A 22,992-nucleotide genomic window follows, 5' to 3' on the forward strand; every position below is an offset into this window, starting at 1 on the left:
GGAAATAAACTTCTGGAGAAATCATCAATATTTTGAAAGGGTTGTGGTAAAATATTCTGGTAACTCAAGTCCAAAGAAGACAGTGAGAAGACAGAGTGGGTTATAACTTGGACTAACGTACACACGCTGGAACCTTCTGATCGGTGTTTTCGTCTTCACAGAACAGAGGAGAAACTACCTTTCAGCAGCATTATCCTTCCACACACAGGGACACTGCCTCTATTGTTAATGTCTAGCCACACAAAAAACTCAGAATCCCAACTGAGATATTTTCAAATCTACCACGGCCACAGATTCCCCCATTTGTCTGACTGCTCCCTGAGGGCAGAACTATTTCTCACTCCTCTCCCCCTCTTTCCTATAGCACCTGGCATAGCTGTTTACTCAAAGCACATGGCCAGCAAATGTTTGTTGAATTGAAATTCAACACTTAGCTTCAAACATTGTCTTTTAAAGCTCTCCTACTTGCCCAAAGGTGTTTTAAAAAACCAGCACAGTTTACCAATGAACTGGAAGGCAGAGTAAAGAAAAGAATGCTGGATAATTCCCCAACACTGCAGAATCTCCAAAGGATACAATACAAACACCACCAGAATCCAAAGTAGGAAACATCTTGCTTTTTAGAAGCTACTGCCCAGAGTGACCCCAAAATTGTTGCTATCAACTCCAAGTAAAATAACAATAACCTGCACGTATGTCATTCTTAGAGAGCCGCTAATCTCTAGTTTCACAGGAAAGTTACCCCGCCTTAAAATGCACATAAACTCAGACCTGGAAGAGATCATGGAAGGTACGCAAATAAAGGACTGCTATTATCATGTGTGCTAATCACGGTGGTATTCCATAGCAGAGGCATATAAAACATACCAGGGGCATGTGGAGGGAATGGCTACATGCGCCCAGACGAGCTAGGGAAGATGTCAGGAGGAGAGGAACATTCTTGAAGAATGAATTCACCACACAGTGAAAGGGGCAGAAGGACATTTCTGGCAGAGGTAATAACAGATGCAAAGGAAGAGGCACTGACAGAGCATCCAGAGGGGACATTGTTGGGTATGGCAGAGAATACGGTGTGTATGAGGGAATGGCAGAAGAACCTGGAAAAGTAAACTAGTTCAGATTATAAAGGGTCCTAAATACTATGTTAGTACTTGGACTTGATCCTCCAGGCAATGAGTACGTGTGCAGTTAGATCAGATCTGTAGCTTAAAAACATGTTATGCCAACTAGGAGCCAAAGAACCAAATAATGTTTGATCTTCCTTCTCTTTAAAGGAAAAAATAATGTAAGCTCTTAAGAAGGACTTGGTAAAATTCACACACATGTAGGTACACACTTCCCATGGACATCCTTGGGGTCAGTAGAGCCCCAAATCAATTTTGGACGGCAAGCTGACAAATCGTGGTCTAACACCGCTTGCATCAACATTTAATGAAACCAAGTTCTGAAAGGGCTAAGGGACCACAATCTTATAGTCATTAGCGGCAGGGCTAGGATGAAATCTTAGTCCAGGGCATTTCCTAGTTCCCCCCAACCCTACACAACTTTGCTGTTCCTTTCCCTTGTCCAAGGAAAGTCTCTGAAAGGCAGAGGAGAGCCGAGGAGAACACAGAGCAAAAGTCAGGGTGTGAGATGATGAACAGCATGAATGCTAGCACCAGGCTTACACGCTGCGAGCACTACATAAATTCTCACCATCGTTCATGAGCATCTCTCCCTGAAGAATCATACAATCGCTGATGGTTCACAGCAACCCCCACTGCAGCTTTTCACATTTGATTCGAAAGTAGGCAAAGACCAAGAGCTGTAAACATGTGGTGATGTTTCTACCTTTGGGGGGAGGGCTCTTGGAGTCCTCCATAGACAGCTTCAGCTGCTGTATGAACTCGCCGCCATACACACTTCTTTCTTGCCAGATGTTCAGCAATCTTTCTAAAGGTTTTTTACAGCCTTCATCTGCCTCTCTGCCCAGAAAAGATGAAAAGATATATATAAGCTTAAGGTTTTTTGCTTTTAATTAGGACAGATCTACTCAAAAAAAAAAAAAAAAAAAAAAATCAACAACTGACTAAATGATTTACACATTTAAAAACACCAAGAAGAGTAAGGTACATATTGTTGTAAATGGATACCCCAAAACGTGACCAGAAACTACATTCTTCCTGGGGTGCACAGGGGAGAGTGATTATGTGATAGAAATAATCTGTGTCTTTTATCCCCTTTGAAAGATGGGGCAAATGAGGTAAAAAGCCAATGGATAATTTTTACAGACGGAGAATTATCAAAAATTGCCTCATCCATTGTGACAGCTTGCTTTTTTAGGAAGACATTAATCGGAATCTAGTGCCAGACATTCTGCTGGAAACTAAACTTTTAAGGATAGGAAAAAAAAATTTTTAAAAGCCAAATATTTAAAATGGGGAATTCACTACAACACATCAATGCTAACGCACTAACACCTCTACATGTATCATTGCAATCATACACACACATATGCCAACACTGGTCTCAACTTTAACTGAACTACATCATTATTTTAATTCTGGGCTAGGTCTGTATTCCATGTTCACATAAAGATGTCTAGTAGATGATCTTAGAACACACTGAGCACAATACAGTTCTTAGTAATTTAGACAGCTTTTTCCCTGACATATTACACTCTTGAAACAGAGTATGAGGCGACTATTACTAGCACTCAGTGTGAACCAATGGCTACCTAACATGTCAGACAGCAAGTGGAAGAGTGGGGAAGACTTTCTGAAAGGAAAACAAATTCAATTCCCTCCCCATCCATCCACTAGCTACTATAAATTTTTCTAGTTTGTAAGCTGTCTGGATGTCAATTATCTTGCAATGAATGACTTCAAACCAAGTCAATATCTTTAATAGGAACTTCAAGAAGAAACCATCCCAAATCAACTGAGATGGGAATTTCATCCACCCTCAGCCCTGACAGCATTTTTCTAAAACATATGTTAACACTTGAGGGGAGGGGAGGTTTTGGCCTAATCTGGTCAAACTGTGATACTTATGAATTATTTGTGGCAAATTTCACCGAATTGGGGTTCAAGTACTAAATCAGGGCACATACGAATTAATTTTTTGTTGTTGTTCAACCCTTTTCTTTTAGGCAGAGGTGAGCGGGAAAAATTTCTACTTATAAATAATTAAACATAAAGATATGACCTAATTATTTGATATTTGTGTTAAAACATTTTTACTCCACCTTCAAAATGTATTTAGAAACAGGTCACTTCTCACTTCTTCCTCTGCTATCAGCCCCTGTCCGAGCTCCTGTCACCTCTCGCCTGATTACTACAAAAGACTCCCGCATGACTGATCTCCTTGCTTCCACCCTGGTCCTCCTACAATCTGTTCTAAAGCTTTAAAAATATAAGTCTAGCTGTTGTTACAGCAGATCATGTCACTCTTTTGCTCAAAACTTCCAACAGTTTTTCCTGTGCTCCCTCAGAATAAAAGGGCAAGTCCTTATAAGGCCATTTTCTACCCAGTCCATTATTTCTCTGGCCTCCCCGCCTCCCTTCACAACAGCTACCACGGCAGCCTTCCTGCCTCAGGGCCTTTGCACTTCAAGTTCACTTTGCCAGGAACCACATTTCCCCAGATGGTGGCATGGCTCTTTGGCTTTCCTCTTCCAGGTGTGTGTTTACTCACACAGCACCTTTTCAGTGAGTCCTCCCCTAATGTCCCTATTTAAAAGTACACTCCCTACCCCTACTTAATTTTTCTCCACACAACTTATCTTCTGGTATGCTATATAGTTACTTGTTGTTTACACGCCTTCCATTTGAACGTAATTTCCACAAGGACAGGGATCTGTCTCCTTCCCCCTACTGCTATTCACCCTGGAACAAGCACAATATTTGTCTAATTGTAATCTTTTTTGAAAAACTTTTAAGCAGGTTTCAGTAAGCCATACAATTAGTTAACTTTCAGCGATCACCTTACTACATCAAGGTCATTCATGTCAGACATCAACTAGCTAATCACTCACCTGTGCATTCAATGAGGTTTATGAAATACTGTACTTGGAATACAAGGGATTAGGCCTAGGTCCTGACCTCTAGGGCTTGACCCAGTAGCCTCTCACCTTTCCATACCCTACGTGGGGCTTCATATTCTAGCAACACTTGAACATATGTATTTTCTACTCAGAGCTTGCAAACTCTCATGCATGAGCCTTTACTCATGCTATCTCCTCTCCTTTGAATGGAACCCCCAAAGTAGAACAAAGTGAAAAGGGAGAAGTTGTGAGTGATTCAAGTGGCTGAAGTGTATGGGGAATGTGTAGAAATAGCCGAAGAATCTGGAAGGACAGAGTGGAATTAGATTTTAGAGGGTCTTGAATGCCTTCTTAAGTGTGTGGCCTTTACCCTGAAGGCAAAGGGCAGTCCCTAAAAGGATCAAATTTATGGTTTAGAAAAATGGTCATTTTAACTAGTACAACCAAGTCACAACTAATCAGAACTTAACTGGTTGGTACTTTTAACATAAAATCTGTTCTTTGAAAAATTTCCCTTCACTTAAAAGAGAATCCAATCATGACAACCAATTCTTATCTAGGATTTAGTTAAAAGAAAGGGGAGGGACACAACACCCACCTACCCACCATCTCTGGGGATATTTGGGACTCAAATAAGATTTAAGTACAGCTTCAGCCATATACTGTACAATAGAAACTGGTGCTCAAACCTATTATAACCTAAAGACATTTTCAAAAGACTTTCACCACGAAAAGCTAAAGTCAAAAAGGGGCTCTGGGTTAATTGGTGAATGAACTTAACCAGGACTGGCTAATTCTTTGAACACTATAGTAAGTCAAGGTTTTGCGAGATAAATTTCAAAGTTACACATAACAACAGTCAAGAAATCTTTTTACTGATGAGGTTTTGCCATTAAGTAGCTCCAACAAACTGGAAGTCACTTTAGCACCTAGAACTGTACACAACTAAAGCAATAAAGTAGTTTTACAACAGAAGGAGCTATCTTTTCAGATTGCACTAACCCCACTCTAAATTGAGAAATCTTTAAATGAAAAAACACCAAAAAAATCACTGCCACTCATCAATGAATAAACTGGAAAATGATAAATAATTACATACATAATTTATTATATTAAACACAATTTAATATGAATTTTAATTCTGATTAATTGAATCACTGCAAAATTGATCTAAAAACTGAAGAGCGTGTATTATACACACATAGGACTGAGCTTGGAGTGTCAGCTGGATACCTGAGGTCTTGTCAAGCCAGCTTGAAGGGGCGGGGGGCAGGGGAGGGCATTTCTCCCTTTGCAGTTTTAATGGCATTTCCTTGGTACAACCACTATAATTTCTGTGTTTCTGTCTTATCCCATGTACAGTAGGTCTACGACAGCCTACTAAAGGCAGGAATTCTTTCTAAGTATCTCCAACACCTCTGAGAGCATCTCCTGTGTAGCTGGAGCAGAAATGTCCCTTTGTAACTGGGCAGAAGAGAGTTAACAGAGTAAGCCTGAGACAACTACCCTTAGCCCTTAGAAAGGCTTGCTTACGAGGCTGGCCCTTGGCGGGCATCTGGGACCTTGGGTTTCAGGAGTGTTGCTGTCACATCCTGATAAGGGTGTTTTACTGTGCCGAAATTGTTTGTGCAGAAGGATTATGCTGCACACCTGCTTTCCTTCTAGGAGTCCGGAACTTTGGCAGAGGATGCCAGTGGCCAACCCTAATCAAAACTCTGGGCACTGAGTCTCTAATGAGCTTCCCAGGTACACATTTCACACCTGCTGCCATAATTCAATACTGGAGGAATTAAGTGTGTCTTGAGTGACGCTACTGTGAGAGCACTCTTGGAAGCTTATGCCAGGTCTCCTCTGAACTTCATCCCATGCACGCTATCCCTTCGCTGAGCACAACTATATACTGAGTCTTTTAGTCCTCCTATTAAGTCACCAAACCTGGGAGTGGTCTTGGGGACCCATGAGTAAGTAAGTATGCGTATGGTGCTAACTCCAGAGTCATGTCTCCAGAAATTAATTTCCTAGAGCTTCAGACTACAGGCATACTTTGGAAATATTACGGGTTTGGTTTCAAACCGCCGCAATAAAGCGAGTATCTCAATAAAGCAAGCCATGATCTTTTTGCCAGTGGAGGGGCTTGCCTTCAATTTGTGAAAAATGCAGCATCTGTGAAGTGCAATAATGCTAATACCCACAATAAAACAAGGTGTGCCTGTATTTTATCCATCTGCCTAGCTGGCATTGCACCTTGGAATGTCTACTAGACATCTCAAACTTAGCACGGCCAAAACAAAACCCTGGATTTCCTCTACCACATCTTTCCCCCAAACCTCATCTTAGTAAAGGGCACCACTGGCCATTCACTTACGTCAAAAGCCTAGAAATAATCTTTGGTTTCTTTTCCCTTACTACCAGTTCCCATAAGTCCTATCAGTTTTACATGGGGGGGGGGGGGGGGGGAGAATCTAGCCACAAAGCAAATTCAATAAACAGAAGCTATTATCTTCTCACTGCTTCGGAGTCCTCACTGACGTCACCACTGGCCTGTACTAGAGCAACACCCTCCAAACTAATGTCCCCGCCCCGCCCCTCCCTTGGCCCTTACAACCCATTCCCCAAACCAAGCCAGAGGGATCTTTTAACAATGTGACGAAATAGATCATTCCCCTGCTTAAAACCCTTCACGGACATCCCATCATCAGAGCACAATCCTCTCCCCCAAGGCTTACAAGGCACATGCGACTGTCACCTGCCTACCTTTCTGATCCCATCTGGATGCCCCCTTTCCCTTTGCTCACTGTGTTCTCCTCGCTGGCCCTTCTGACCCTCTTAACATGCCCAGATTATTTCCACCTGAAGTTCTTACAGCTGTTCCTACTTCACGTGATTGCCTCCAGCGTCACTTCCCGAGACGCCTTCCTTCCCCGCACTAGGAGACCACCCTCCAGAATGTCATTCTCTTGTATCACGTCCACATCAGCGCTCTCTGAAAGTATCTGTTCATTTCTCTGTCCTGGTCTGCATTCTTCACTGCTGCTCCCTACTGTCTGGATCGGTCCTTGGCACGAAGAAGGCACTCAAATACATGCTGAATGAAAAATAAGGGGCACAACTATCTCCAAACTGAGGAGAAAACAAGAAGGCATTTGTAGGGGAAAAAGTTCAACGTCTGGTTAATTAAACTGCTATTCAAATTAAATCTACCCTATGAGTCTGGCAGCTTTCTCTGACTTGAGAAGTTTGGTTTTGGGGTTTTTTTGGGCGGGGGTGGGGGAACGAGGGAGGAGGTAGGAAATTGTCATAAAGAGATTCCTAATCAATTTTGGTCAGTATTAACACGTTGCGTACGGCGGGGTTTAAATCCCTCGTGAAGATTCTCGTGATCTGTACGCAACGTGTTAAGAGGCCAACTATCTTTGTTCATCAACTGGCCACAGAAAAACCATACAGAGAGCACTTCTTACTGTTGATAAGGTGCGTCAGACCTGAAGTGGAGTGACTGGCCTTTCTGTTGTAACAGTGGGGGGTATGGAAACATGGGGATCCCAAATATAATACCCAAACAGGGTATTAAAAGAAATAGAAGAATGCAAAAAAAGAAAGAAAAGAAATGAATGAATGAATGAATGAATAAATAAAGGCTAATTTTTAATTTTAATTTTATTTTATTAGAAAGGACCAGATTTATTTTCCCCACAATGCCACAGGCTCTGCCAAGACCTTTTTACAGTTCCTGCTAGATAGGTTTTAGGATGTTACTAAGTAGAAAAGGAATTTTCAATCCTGGTATTCCCATCCCCCTTCTCCCACCTCTTTCTACTTATCCTTTTCTGGTTTTGGTGCAGTTAACAATTATTGTTCAATTTTTACATAAAAACATTCTTTTTACTAACCCTACAGGAAACGATTTTAGTCAACTTCCTATACGCTGAATTAATTATCTTCTTCATCAAATAGGGACTGAATCTCTCTCTGTGCCAGGGTAGACCACGTCGCCCAGCTCCTAGGACACCATCCATTCCATGAAGGCTACATAAATGGTGTTCTCTAAATCTATGTAACCCAGCAGCTCCATACCACACACTTAATTAGGTGCTTGGGATACAGGAAAAACCAAAACAGAAACGGACTTTCTCTTCAGTTTATAATTTAGTATATTCCCATGAAGGAGCAAAGACTATGGATTGGTCACTGTACTCACTATATTATGTACTTTCAAACACACTGTTTTACTTTAGCTTTACAACAACTCTGAGATAGGTGGTGTCATCCCCTTTTAATCAATCAAGAAACTTGGGCTCAATAAGCTAAGTAAGACATCTAAAGTCACTCAGTGTTGGAGGCAGAGCTACAGCCAACATCTGAGGAACTGAACTAAATCTCTTCGAAACAAGAAAATGCCTGTCTCTAATTTCAGACATCTACTCTACTCATTTGTTCTAAGCTTACTCTCTGTGATGACTAGTCAGTATTTATTCAAGTTCATAACACATTCTGCTTCTTCAGTGTCCATGTTCACCAAAAGAAAGGACAATAAAAAAACCCCTTTTTTCTGGTGGCCAGGTGGCTCAGTTGGTTAGAGCGCGAGCTCTGAACCACAGGGTTGCGGGTTCGATTCCCACGTGGACCAGTGAGCTGTGCCCTCCACAACTAGATGGAAGGACAACGACTTGGAGCTGATGGGCCTGGAGAAACACAGTGTCCCCCAATATTCCCCAATAAAAAAAATAAAAATCTTTTTTCCCATCGTTAGATAGCTAGATGTCATTTCTTTCTTTAGGATTTCTCATTTTATTTCTTCAAAAAGTTTCAAATCTTTCATGGAATGCCAGACTTATCTTCACATTTAAGACCTTTCACTTACACGATGGTCTCTAGATCAATTTTTATTTAACGCACTAGTCTCTTTTGTGCCGTTCCCAATTTCCTTTTGCAAAGATGTTTATTTTTATGTTTACCTAGTAATGGGCTAGTGAAAAATAATCTTTCTCTGCTCCTCCTGAGCAACTTATGTCTCCAGAGAAGCAGTTTGTTTTTAAATAAGAATAATTGATAAAACCTCTAATCAATATTATGTTTTGTGATATTAGCTGTATGTATGCTGTGCTCCAGCCCTGTTACAAAACACGACAGTGACAGACTTCATATGATATATAGCCAGAGCAAACACCTACTTTCCACCTTAGCGATTACCTTTGCAGTTATAGTAATGACTCTTTCTAGTAAACCATACATCTAAACATCCAGAAGGAAGGAAGTAAAAATGAATACATAAGCAACGAATTTCTTGCTAATTAAGGTTTTGTTACTAGAAGGTTCCCTTGTACTATTTGGCTGTGTTTTTTGACCATACGCTAATGAGGCTATTGAGCCAAAATAAGAAAAATACCATGTTCAAAAAATGAATTCAATAAATGAATACATGCAGGGAAAAAGATGTACTTCAGGGGCTAGATCCCTTCAATGCATCAAAACGTTTGCATGTCTGAGAGTGTTTCTAAGGGCCCAGCAAAACATACAACCGTAATTTGGCCTCTGCACCACTCTCTGTAAACTACAAGCTGTCAATTTACAAAGGCTATCTTGGAAAAGGAAAGAACAAAAAGGAGGAGAGGTAATGCATTTAAAAACAAAACAGAACAAAAAAAGGGACAACATACCTGGCAACATGAGAAAAAGCATCCACAAGGACAGATTCAAATTCTCTAGTGAACTCAGGTCCTTTCCTCTTACTGTTTTGGATGACATCATTTGCTAAGTACAAAAAAGTAAGCTTCCTATTTGATTTGGCTGGAAAAAAAGAAAAGAAGATAATTTAACTTACACCAAGGAAATTCTCAATTCACAATTCTTTTGCCCTAAGCTACACCAAAAAAAAAATTTTAAGACAAGTATTATCTACTTGAGATCAAGGCTCGCTATGTGTTTGAAAAACAACTTAAGGAACTCTTTGACATCTTTAACAAAAGAGGTTTGAGAACACAACATTTGTAAAAAACAAATACAAAACAAGAATAGGCCAGCTTCATTTCCGTGTTATCTTAACCAGGGTTAGTTAATTATCGGTAAAGACGAAGATAATCTGAAATTACTACAGGATAAGCAGTCAATATTCTCCAGAAGACATGCTAAAACCAAGATTTTCATTTATTCTATTGCAAAGATGAACATTTCTAACTCACTGTTAATTACCAAATACTGCAGAATGCAAGACTGAGTTAGATTTTAATTTTAAAATAGATTCTTGTAATCGATGCTCCTAGACTAAAAATTTCTCTTTGAACATTCCAATAACCATAATCAATCAATGACATCAACTCTACAATCCAGAGGAATCTCTAGATGCACCAATGGATATTTATCTCAAATACAAACATATATTAATGCTACATTATTATTGAAAATTTACACACGTCTGAGATCTGGGTATACAAAATTATGACTCCTATAAAAACCATAATTCTTCTCTTTTATACATACTAAATGTATCAGTTCCTATTATTCTATCTGGTATCATATTTTAAACCATAAAAACCTCATGCAATATGTCTGAGTTACAGTTGCTTGGGGGAACATTACTGAATTTCCTGGCTTCTGTGCACATAACTCCTCAACTGTGAAGTTATATCACTACAATTTTTGGTCCCAGTTTTCTCTTAAAAGAAATAAATAAGAACACAATCAGTAGTTCAAAACACTAAGTAAGTTTTCTCCAATGCCAAAGTACCTGAAAAACTCAACCAAGCCTTAGGTCAACCTTTACACACTTGAGTAACTAGTCCTTACTCCATTTCTCTCAGAAACCACTTCTTTCTTTTGAGATGCACACACCATGTATCAATTTTGAAACAGCAGGCATAAGTGCTGACATTTTTAAATGTAGCTACAGAAGAATAACCCAAGTTAAAAACAAGATTTTTAAAGCACGTTATAGTTTAAACTGATGACTTAACGTGCTCATAAAATTAAATATGGATATCCTGAATTGTATTAACCTTCTGGTAATAACCTAATTTTGATAGCCAATTGATGAGAACGTTGAAAACCTAGTTATGGTGCTACAAAGGTATGATTATGGCAAAAGCCTTTTTTAAAACAAATAATTTATTTTAGGTGTGTTTTTCCAGGACCCCTCAGCTCCAAATCAAGTAACTGTTTCAATCTAGTTGTGGAGGGCGCAGCTCATAGTGACCCATGCAGGGACTGAACCAGCAACCCTGGTGTTAGGAGCATCGCCTTCCTCCCTCTTTTTTAAGCAAATCTTATTCTGGGATGCTGCGAGTAAAACTACCAAGTCTATAACACCATGAAAGTTAACAGATTCAAAAGTAAAACAGAACTGCAACAAAGCACATTTTAGTTAAGTGAAGCTTTACAAATTCCATGTACTTTACATTTAAAAAAACAACAACAACCCAGAATCCTTATTTTAAAATGTCAATTTGGACATTCAAGACGTGGTACATTTTTCAGTATTACAAATATGACGGCTAAGAGAGGCCAGAGAGCCAAGGTTTTCACTATCTACAAGGCCAATTAATTTTCATCATCCTCCAACTTAGCAATGGGGATTGATTTAGCATAAAACTTTCGTCCCTCCACATCCAGCACCCTGAATAGTCAATAAGAGCATTGTGTGCGTGAAGGTGAGATGATAAAGCCCTAGGGTACTTCAACATAGTTACAATGCATGCAACACACACACACACACCCTCCACTCCAACCCCAGGTGACAGCTCACCTGTTCAGATGTCTTTCCAGAATGACAACATACTCATAGATCTTTTTACACCCCACCTATGCTCTTTCCAAACTGGTTATTGAGCAAAGTTTAAATAACTAGCTAGACCAAAAATTTTCACTTACATGGCTGGTTTTGACATCTAGAAAAGTAATTTGGGGGGAAAAACGGCCTATTTATCTGCATTCAGGCCAAGATACAAAAACATTACTGAAAAATATTCATCTAAGAGCATTTCTACACCAAACTATCCAAAAAGAAGGGGAGTTCTACCTAGAACAGAGCCCAAAAGGATAAAGAACTATTCCTAGAAAATGGAAAGAAAATAACACTTCAGGAATAGAGGCAATATTTAAGCAAGAAAAAGTAATTTTTTGTTAAGTCTCGTAAATATTTTGAAGGCAACTCAGAGACAATCTGTGAACACTTTAGGGAAAATGACGTGACCATAGATAGAAATGTCTACTTTTAAAGACTCAGGGTGGGCTAGAATCCAAGGGGCTGGTCAAGTTGAACATCAGGGCACAAAATATTTTTCACTTTAGAGTGGGGGCATTGTCCATTCAAGAAGGAAGCGTGGGTCTCCGGAAGCTGTGTTCTGATGCTTGGAAGAGCATCCTCCAGCTCTGCACTGTCCAGGATGGTAGCCGCTGGCCAGATGAGTGAACAACTGCATTGTGGCCACTTACTAAAGCTCAGGACCTCAATTTTTAATTGTATTTATTTAAAGCTTTAGTTCCTTAGTCACACATTTCAAGTGCTCAATAGCCACCTGGGGCAAGCGGCCACCTTGCTGGACAGAGCAAATACAAAACATTTCTATCATCGCAGAAAGTTGTACTAGTGTAGTTTGGATCCTTTACTCAACCATGAAAATGATGTTGAGAGACCACAATTTAACTCTTACCATATTTTTAACTGTGTAACCGTCACCATGCTAAATGCTTACGCGTTACAAAGACGCAAGAGGCCAAGTTTCTCCCTCAAAACACAATCTAGTGAAAAAGACATAACTAGTAAGGATGAAATACAGTAGGCCCTTGGTATCCAAGAGGGACTGGTTCCAGGACAACCCCTCCCCACCCCCACTCTCCCAACCTGCTGCTCGAATACCAAAACCCACAGATGCTCAAGTGCCCTAAATAAAATGGTATAGCATCTGCATATAATCTAAGCACATCCTCCCGTATACTTTTAAGTCATCTCTAGAATACTTATAATACCTAATAAAATGTAAATACTATGTAAATTGTTATACTGTATTGTTTAGGGAATAACAACAAGAAAAAAAGTCTGTGCATGTTGTTCAGTATAGAGGCAACCATCCTAGGCCTAACTAAGTACATGTCAGCAACTATAATATAATTTTTTCTCTAGAACATTTTCAACCTCCCCCCCTTGGGTTGAATTCAGGGATAGAGGGAACCAACTATAAATGCTCAACTGGTGTGGGATGGGGTGGGAGGCAGTGATTAATTCTAATAAACAAACGCACTCCGGGTTTGGTTGGAAGGTTATGATCTCCTTCACGTATTATTAAGTGCAATGAGGCACTGCGTACTTGAAAGCACATGTTTTGGTGTTAGAGCACGCTGGGATCATGTCCCAGCTGTATGCCCCTGAACAAAGCACTTAATCTCTCTGTATCTTTATCTTCTCATCTATAAAACAGGGGTAAGAATGCCAGGCTACTCCACTTACAACATAAGGTTCCATCATATGAAGTTAGGGTTCAAGGAGCTTCATAATGACTACACTCTCTAAACTGCTTTTTACAACAACTCAAGTAGGGTGAGGAGGGGAATCAACTAGTAGTAACATTTGAGACGGAGTCTGACCTGTCTCTGAGATCCTACCAGATAGAATCCTGCAGAGGTGATTCCTTTTTTTCACATCTCAGATTTTGGAAATATTTGAATGGCACAGCGGGGATAGAGCCTGGGAGCTCCAGGCTCTATCCCCCAACTGCCCAGAGGACTGAGGGGACTCCTATCTCAGTAAAGCACATGATGGGGGGGGGGGGGGCAGGTTCTCTGCTAGAAGGCTAGCACTTGGTCTCCTGAAAGAATCCTGGATTTTGGTGTCGGCCAGCCTGATGTAGTCTGAACCTCACCAATTCCAATGCCTTAAAAATACCACTTAGCCACTTCGGTTTCCTTATCTGTAACACAGGATAGTTTCCCACCTTATAGATAGTAGAGAACACATGCAGTTGCTTCCTACGCTATAAAGAGCCTGCCACCCATAGGCTGTCCAAAGCAGCTCTAAGCTTCATTTCCTCAGCTTTCCGCTATAGAACTCATCAGAGTATCAGATAGCTGGTGACCATCTTTCCCCACCAGACTCCAAGCTACTTGAAGGCAAAGAGCATGCCTCACATTGAATAATCAATAATCTCATCTCGACCTTATTTCTCGAATGCCTACACTGATCCAGACACCATGCTGGACCTTCATTTGGATTATCCTGTTTACGCCTCACCACAAGTTGTATGACCCTCAGATTTTCCTCATCTGCGAGTTTCTATTCATAGGGCTCTGAGAATTTAAAAAATGACAATGTATGTAAAGATATAAGTACTGCACGTGGCACATAATAAAGGCTCAGTAAATCGGTTAACGTCACCTCCATTTTACAGAGAAGGAAACTGAGCAGCAAATGTCAGTCAGGCTTAAATTCCAGACAGTTGGCCTCCGGAGCCAACACGCTTTCAATCACCCAACCCAGTGCCTGGCACACAATGGGCTGAGCTCAATGAATGTCAGATCCTGAGCAGGGTCTACAATCAATGAAAGTTGCATAAGAGGAGCTTAGGTGGTGTGGTCCCTTACCCTATCTATGTCCAGGAAGTTAACTATCCACTTCATAGGGCTGTTCTGAGAACTGAGTGCCAGGATGCATGTAAAGGTCTTGGAATCGTGACTGGCACAGAATCAGGGCTCTCTATGTAAGTGGCAGCTATCCTCATCCTCGTTTTACAGATGAGAAAACAGAAGCGTCGAGATGAAGAAACTCTCCCAGTATTCGCTCAGCTAGGAAGTGGCTGTGCCAAGACTCGATCTAGGCTGTCTTACTCCAGGGTCTGCTGGCTCTTACTCCAAATGCCCAGCAACGCGCCTGGCACACAACTGGCTAGGGCCAGTCCCCTCCGCGAGGCGCATCACGCTGCAGAGATAATAATAGTCACAAGTGTCAGGAGGAGCCCGAGGGGAAAACGACTGGGTGAACTGGGAGTCTGGGCACCGGAGCCCCGGTCGGTGGAACCTCAGACAAGTACCTTCAACCTAACTGGGCCTCAGTTTCTTTCTCCGAGAAATGGGGATAACACTGTCTCCAACCTCAGAAGCGCAAGCAGAGGCCCGGACCTGGAAAGTAAGGCTCCAGGAAGAAGCTAGAGGGGCCTCAGCAGTGGGTGGGAGAGACAACCGGGGGGGGGGGGGCACGAGGTGGGGAGGGGGGTGTTTACCTTTGCGGAGCTCGCGGTGCCACACCGAGACGATGGGTCCCGCGTGCTTGCGGTGGTGGATGAGCCACAGGGACAGGGTCTGCACGCTCTGCTGAGAGTTGCTCAACTCCGAGAGCTTCTTCTCCAGCGCCGACTCCGAGAAGGAGGACATGGTGGCGGCGGTGAGGCCCGGCAGGGAGCGGCCTGGGCCGCCCAGCGCGGCGGGAAGAGCGACGGCACGAGGCCGGGGCCTCACCTGACCGCCTGGGGGACTCTTTACTGACTGACAGACGGCGAGGCGGGCCAGGGGGTGGGGGGATGGGTCTCCGCAGTAACAGCCGCCCGCGCCGCCGCCACAAGATGGCCACCGACCTCTCACCCCACCGCGAAGGCAGGGTTAAAGGGCAAGGGCCGGAGTCGCCGGACACCGGGAGAGGTCAGAGCTGTCGGAAAACGCGCCTGCAGTGGCGGCGGCCTCTCTGAACGTCGCCCGGGGCACTCTGAAAGCCACAGATGGGGAAAGAAACGCAGTTCGGCGGCCTCCGGAAGGCGCCGCGACCGCTCGCGCCCGCACGCCGGCGCAGTGAGTCGCGCCGGGCCCTTTCTCCCGCTCCCGGGGAACCTGTGTGGCGCTGCGGCGCGCGCCTTAGCGCGTCACTACCGGCGGGGAGGAGGAGGCGGGAGAGTGAGGGAGAGGCTGGAAGACAAGGTAAGGGAAGAGTGGCGGGAGCAGGAGGGAGCCCAGCAACTGGCAGCCTGTGGAGGGGGCTCCTGAGGGGACAGTGAGGCTGAGAGATCGGGACGTAGGTATGAGAGGGGGCTTTCTCCCTCGACTGGCATGGCCCCCGGCCGCACTCTTCCTCCATACGTGCCCTGCTCCCTGGCCTCCCTCCCCCCAAAGCTGCTTTTTGGTTCTGCCAAGCCACCCACGTGCACTTTTCACGCCTCCGCGCCTAGGCTCTCGCTGTTCTTTCTCCAAAGGTGACGCCCCCTTCTCACCTGATGGGCTCCCCACTCGGCTCCAGGGCCACCCTTTCATGTCCAGTTCTGACGTTTGCACTGTGACAGCAGGGCCATAAAATACACTTTTCTCCTTTTGGCTCTTAATTGTTTGCTTTATTCCCAGAAGTACGTGCTGCCCTCCGGGGGTCCATTTGACTGTGTCTCACGTTTAAGTAATGTTAACTTTTGGGGGGGGGTGGAGGCAGAGGGAACATTGACCTTTAAAACACACTGTTTGAGACTCTGAACCCCTTTCCTATTTTTAAAAAGTTTAAAATTCCAGTTTTCAAATCAGCAGGGAAATTTGTCCTTCTGCTATTGGGGTGGTGGTAGGGAGTTAGGTTATTGTAGACATAGGGAATTTTAAAATTTCCTAATCGTCCTGCAACTTAGCAGTTGTGGACAGACTCCAGATTCTCTTACTGCGCTGTATTGTAGTTCTTTGTTTAGATGCTTCTAGTTCTTCTCCAGACTAGAATCATAATCATAGCCAGCATAGTGAGCAGTTGCTGTGAACTGGACACTGTGTTTTCACATAGTAACACATTTCATCCCTACCACAAAGCTATGAGGTGGGTATTACATTATTCCCATTTGGCAAATGAAGAAACTGAGAGAGGCCGCATAGCTAAGATTAGAGGGAAGGACCTGTATCTTACCTTTTTTACCTCAGCACCTGATTCATAGCTGATTGAGTGAATTAACATAAAAGAGGTGAACAGCTTAAAATCACACAGTCATATCTAGTTGTAATTATAACCTAAGGCCTTTGAGTCAAAGTCTAGACGATCTTTGTGTATTAAGTAACACTGTCATATACTGAGCATTTTTATAGCAAGTCACGGTGTATTAAGCACATTCCATACCTTCTTTTATTTAATCATTACAACTAGTGCTATGAGGTGAGGATTATCACTATTTGATAAATGAGAAAACATAAAGCCTGGGTGAGTGTGTCCAATGTCACTTGGACATAGGAAATGACAGAGCAGGAGTCAAATCAAGGTTATCTGACATGTGATCCCAAATGTTTCATTCCCAAGCCAGTGGTTCATTCATTCACTCAGCAAATAATTTTGAGCGTCTTTGAAGCACTATTGTAGGCAAACAGTCAGAATCCAGTCCTCCGAAGCTTACCTTCTACAGGGGAAGATAGATAAACATGCAAGTATAAAATGAGTCAGAAAAATGAGTGCCTTAAATACAAATCAAGGAGGGTAAAGGGGGATGAGGAATGTATGTGTGGGCAGATAGGAATCTATTACATATGCTGGTCAGAGCAAGCCTCACTGATGTGGTGACACTTGATCAGAGCCCTGAAAGAAATGAGAGAACAAGCCATGTGCTCTGCAGTGGGATGTTGTTCCAGGCAGAGGGAAAACCAAGTACAAGGTCCTGGGGTTAGATGGGCCATGTCTGAGGAACTGCAAGGAGGACAATAAGGCTAGAGTGGTAGGAACCAGAAGGCAGGAAATGAGCTCAGAAAAGTAGCCCGGGATCACATCACATTGTGGGCAATAGGAAGGACTTTGGATATTACTTAGTGAAATGACAGTCCATTAAATGGTTTTGAGCAAAGGAGGAGCGTTGTGGCTGTTTAGGAGAAAATAGTAAGGGTGTAAGAAGCAGGAAGACCAGTTTGGCAGCTATTGTAATAACCCGGATGAAAGGATAACTCAGACCAGGGTGGAGGTGGTGAGAAAGGGTCAGATTCTGCGGATATTTTAGAAGAAGAGGTGACCGATTAGATATGAGATGTAAAAGAAACACGAGTTTATGCGGTAGCCTAAGCAACCGTAAGAATGGGTTCTTCCATTTACCGAACTGAGGAACGAGCTGGTTTGGGGAGTAAGAGCAGGAGTTTAGATTTGTACATGTCCGGTTGGAAATGCCTATCCAAACAGAGATGTCTCATAGGTAATTGGATCTGTGAGTCTGGAGTTCAAGGGAGAGATCTGGACTGGAGGTATAAATGTATTGAGTCATAAAAGGGAATAAATGTGGAAAGAAAAGGGGTCCAGTGACTAAGTCCTAGGATACTTCAGGATCTAGAGGTATGAATGTGAGGATGATATCATGTGATTTTTCTTCTTTAGCTTGTTAATATTAATTACACTGATTGATTTTCAAATATTGAGCCATGCTTTCATCCCTAGAATAAATCCTGCTTTGTCATGGTGTATAATTCTATTTACATGCTACTGAATTATACGAGGTATGACAATTAAGTTCGTGACCTCATCCTAGAAAAAATGCTACATACCTCATTGCTGAATATCACTACGGTCACCTTCAAAGTACTCCCCTTGGGAAGCTATGCATCAATAGAGAAACAGTTAGGAAAATCTTAACTGAAAATCTTGGCATGAGAAAGGTGTGTGCAAATATAGTCCCGAAGGAGCTCTTGCATCACGACAATGCATCAGCTCACATGGCACTGTCTGTGAGGGAGTTTTTAGCCAGTAAACAAATAACTGTATTGGAACACCCTTCCTACTCACCTTATCTGGCCACCAATGACTTCTTTCTTGACTTGAAGATAAAAGAAATATTGAAAGGAAGACATTTTGATGACATTTGGGACATCAAGGGTAATATGACGACAGCTCTGATGGCCGTTCCAGAAAAAGATTTCCAAAATTGCTTTGAATGGTGGACTAGGCGCTGGCATCAGTGCATAGCTTCCCAAGAAGAGTACTTTGAAGGTGACCATAGTTATATTTAGCAATGAGGGATGTAGCACTTTTTCTAGAATGAGTTCACAAACTTGATTGTCAGACCTCGTATTTCCTAATATTTTGTTTAGGGTCTTTGCATCTATATTCATGAGGAAAATTGGTCTGCAGTTTTTAAAAATTTTTGTATTGTCTTTGTTGAGTTTTGGTGGTATCAGGGTGATACTAGCTTCATAAAATGGATTGGAAAGTATTTCCTCCTCTTCTTTTCCTGAAAGATTGTGTAAAATTGGTGTTAATTCTTCTTTAAATGGTTGGTAGAATATCCCAGTGAAACTATCTGGACTTGGAGATTTCTTTCCTTCCTTCCCTCTCTCTTTCCCTTCCTCCCTTCCATTCTACCTTTCTTTCTTCTTTTTCCTTTTTTACTTTTTCCTTTCCTTTTTTCTTTCTTTTCTTCTTTCTTTCTTTCTTTCTTTCTTTCTTTCTTTCTTTCTTTCTTTCTTTCTTTTTTTTTTGAGTACTTAAATGACAATTCAATTTCCTTAAAAGTTATAAGGCTATTCAAATGATCTATTTAATTTTATATGAGTTATAGTAGTTTGTGTTTTTTGAGGAAGTCACCATTTCATCTAAGTTGTCAAAGTTATTTGTAGTATTCCTGTATTATCCTTTGATGTCTACAGGGTCTGTAGTGCTGTCTCATTTCAGTATTAATATTGCTAATTTTTCTCTTTCCCTTTCTCTCTCTCTCTCTCTCTCTCTCTCTCTCTCTCTCTCTCTCTCTCGCACACACGCAAAATCAGTCTTGCCAGAAGTCTGACAATTTTATTGATCTTTTCAAAGAACTAGTTCTTTTGTTTCATTGATTTTTATCTGTTGTTTTCTGTTCTCAATTTCATTGATCTGTGCTCTGTTCTTTATTAAATCCTTCCTTCTGCTTTCTTTGGTTTTATCTTGCTTGTCTTTTTCTAGGTTCTTGAGGTGGGAGTTTAGATTATTGATTTGAGACCTTTCCTCTTTTCTAATATATATATATATATATATATATATATGTGTTTATAAATTTCCCTCTCAGCATGGCTGTAACTGTGTCCCACAAATTTTATGTTGTATTTTTATTTTCATTGATTTCCATGTTTTTGTGTAAATTTCCCTTGAGATTTCCTCTTTGATCTATGTATTATTTAGAAATGTGTTGCTTAGTTTCCAGGTGTTCGGGTCTTTTTCTGTTAGCGATTTCTCATTTGATTCCATTGTGGTTGAAGAACACACTCTGTATGATTTCAATTATTTTAAATTCGTTGAGGTTTATTTTATGGCCCAGGGTATGGTCTATATCAGTATATGTTCTGTGGGCATTTGAAAAGAATGTGTATTCTGCTGTTATGGGTTGAAGTATTCTCTAAATGTCGATGAGATCCTGCTGGTTGTTGATGGTTGTTGCGTTCTTTTGTTATCCTTGCTGATTTTCTGTCTAGTTCTTCTATCAGTTGTTGAGAGGAATGTTGAAGTCACCACCTATACTTGTGATCACCTATACTTTCAGTTTTATCTGTTTTTGCTTCACACATAGTATTAGTATAAGTGTTCTATAGAGGACAGCTATAAACAAAGTACTAAGTAACCCTGGAGTAATTTCTGGAAGGATTTATGTGAAATCTTGATTCCCCTCCTCCCCCTTCTATTTTGTATACTTAATGTTTTGCAGTACACTCCCCCTGCAGGGCTAGACCCTCCAGTTAACGTTGTATCTCTGTTCCCTCTTCAAGAGCTTAGCACAGTGTATGGCACATAGTATATGCTAAGGAAACATGTCTAGGTAGAAGGAAGGATAAGTAGGAAGCTACAAAACTTCAGGGTATGCTGGAAGTTTAATGTTTATCCAGCTTTTATTCATTTATTAAACAAACAGTGAGTGGGAACTGCTTGGCAGACACTGTACCAGATGCTGGGAAAACCACAATAAAGCTGCAACACTAAAAAAATACACCATTCAGTTGAAGAGACATACAAATTAGCCAGTCTTTTTAACGCAAGGCAGTAGTCCCCCAGCGTACCATGAGCACTACTGCCAGATGGATTATCGAACAAGTACCTTTTTTAATCACCTGACTCTTGTTCTTTGGAAAACAGAATGTGTGGAGTGTATACAGTACAGGATTCCCACACCTGGATGGTTATCAGACTGACCTTGCGAACTTTTAAAATAGATTCCCGAGCATACCCCCCCCCCCATGTAGATTCTGATTCAGTAAATCTGGTGTGGGGCCTAAGAATTTGTACCTACATTGTTCCCCCTTAATTCTGATAAACAGTTGGGTTGGGAACCTCTGGTATAGTGGAAAGAGTACATACAGCCTTTGGAGTCACACAGGCTTGAGGTGAATTCCAGGTCTGACACTGCTTACTGTGTGATGGTGGGCATCACTTAACCTCTCTGAGCCTTGTGTTACTCAGCTTATGGATGAGGAATTTACGTACAAAAAATTATGTACGTGAAAAATACATAAAATTGTGTACACATTGCCTGGCATAGGGTGGTTTTTTCCAACAAATATTAATTCTTTTCCTTCTATTCAAGAACTTATACTGGGAATTCTTACTGTCCTGTCTCTGGGATCTAAACTCCATCTTCCAGTCCACATGCTGATTAATCAAAGCTAGAAGTTTGGAGATCATCTTACCCACCAAGTTTATTTTAGGTTGAAAAAAACCAGAAATGCATGGAAATCACACAGCCAGGTACTACAGAAGCCATGACTAGAACCCAGATAGTCAGATCTGTGTTCATCTCCTCATTCTATTCCTGTCCTGGAAACAGTCTGAAAGTGGGCTGCATACAGCCAAAATCGAGAGCTATGATGGCCCCCTGAGAATGCATCTGGCAAGATCCTCCCAGAACGGATCACATCAACTACCTATGGGAATAACTCACCCCAGGAAAAGGAAAGTGGCATTTCTTTTACCCAGAATCCAGTTCAGAGGTAGCCGATATTACAGCTCTATCAACGAGAGAACCAGACCTTGGCCTATGGCTGTTGGTTCAACAGGCATTTACTGAATACCTGCTCTGTGCCAGAAACAATAAGCAAACCTGTCAAATATCACTACTTTCATAGAGCCTATGTTCTAGGGAGGGAAGAAAGACAATAAACAAATAAATAGGTAGATAATCTGGTGTGATGGATGGTGCTAAGTGCTATGGAAGAAATTTTCAAAGGCAGGGAAAGGAGAGAGTGAGTGTCAGGGTGGGAGCGGGGGAGTGAGGATGGGTTGCAGTTTGAAATAAGGGTGATGAGAGAAGGCTTCCCTCAGAATTCCCATTTGAGCAAAGCCCTGAAAGAGCTGAGGAAGTGAGCCATGAGGATATATGATGAAACAGTAAGTTCAAAGGCCCTGAGCAAGTGATCGGATGTCACGCTGGGTGCGGTGGGGCTCTCTGGCCATAACGGCATCTCTGTCTCATCTCTCTGCTCTGTCAGGTGCTATGACTTTTCTTCTTCTGGCCTTGGCTCATGACGTGCGTGCGTTTTACCTTGAGCAGCCTTCCCCTACAGGCCCCCCATCCCAGCACAGATCTGCCTCCCTCCACAAACACCTGCCTGTTGGTCCTTCTTTGTCCAAATTCCTTTTTCGCGCTTCTTTTTTTTTCTTTCCCTTTTCACTTCCTGATTGTGTGATATAAGTACCTCGTGATCTGCCATCTTATCCATTTTTTAAGTGTCTGTAAAGTATAGCACCTTATGCTGTACAGGTTGCCCCATTTGTCTTCACCACCTGTATGCCTTGGCCCGGGGATCTTACATAGCCCCTCCCTGTGACGAGGCAGAAAGGGACGAGAGGAGGGAAAGGGGCTGCGAGAGCGAATGGCTTCCCTTGTGCTGTATGATGGCAGATCTCCTCCCTCACCTCTCAGGTGACGGCCTTCCACAACCACAGGAGGAGAATGCTGAACTAGGAAAGGTTTCCATGGCCATCAGCAGTCAAGAACTGGTTATTCAGGCTCATGTTTATTCAGTCACTGTCTGCCACAGTCAGACTCGGAGTTTTTTCTGCTCACACAGGGAATCCGCTTGTTCTGAATGCCTCACCCCAGTATCAATTC

At 42.1% G+C, this 22,992-nt stretch overlaps 2 protein-coding genes across 7 annotated transcripts in view; one reads left to right on the forward strand and one right to left on the reverse strand.

Moving 5' to 3' along the window:
• The window catches only part of RPRD1B (regulation of nuclear pre-mRNA domain containing 1B), a 50,178-nt gene extending 34,376 nt beyond the window's left edge, over positions 1 to 15,802 (reverse strand). Inside the window, exons 1-3 of one of the 4 annotated variants that reach the window (XM_074317877.2) lie at positions 15,229 to 15,802; positions 9,682 to 9,811; positions 1,831 to 1,964 (exon numbers count right to left, since the gene is read on the reverse strand). In XM_074317877.2, the coding sequence (XP_074173978.1) occupies positions 1,831 to 1,964; positions 9,682 to 9,811; positions 15,229 to 15,379 (415 nt within the window). In that variant the 5' untranslated portion in view covers positions 15,380 to 15,802. The remainder of the gene's footprint in view (positions 1 to 1,830; positions 1,965 to 9,681; positions 9,812 to 15,228) is intronic. The other 3 variants (XM_074317879.2, XM_074317878.2, XM_074317880.2) reach the window with 3 other exon arrangements.
• Positions 15,800 to 22,992, forward strand: part of TTI1 (TELO2 interacting protein 1) — a 43,827-nt gene continuing 36,634 nt past the window's right edge. For 2 of the 3 annotated variants that reach the window (XM_019750210.3, XM_074317876.2), the window contains exon 1: positions 15,800 to 15,916. The gene's annotated coding sequence lies outside the window, so the exon portion shown is untranslated. The other variant, XM_019750211.3, reaches the window with a different exon arrangement.

This window comes from Rhinolophus sinicus, chromosome 13 (assembly GCF_057876585.1).
Source record: "Rhinolophus sinicus isolate RSI-liver-muscle chromosome 13, RSI-T2T, whole genome shotgun sequence".
Taxonomy (NCBI): domain Eukaryota; kingdom Metazoa; phylum Chordata; class Mammalia; order Chiroptera; family Rhinolophidae; genus Rhinolophus; species Rhinolophus sinicus.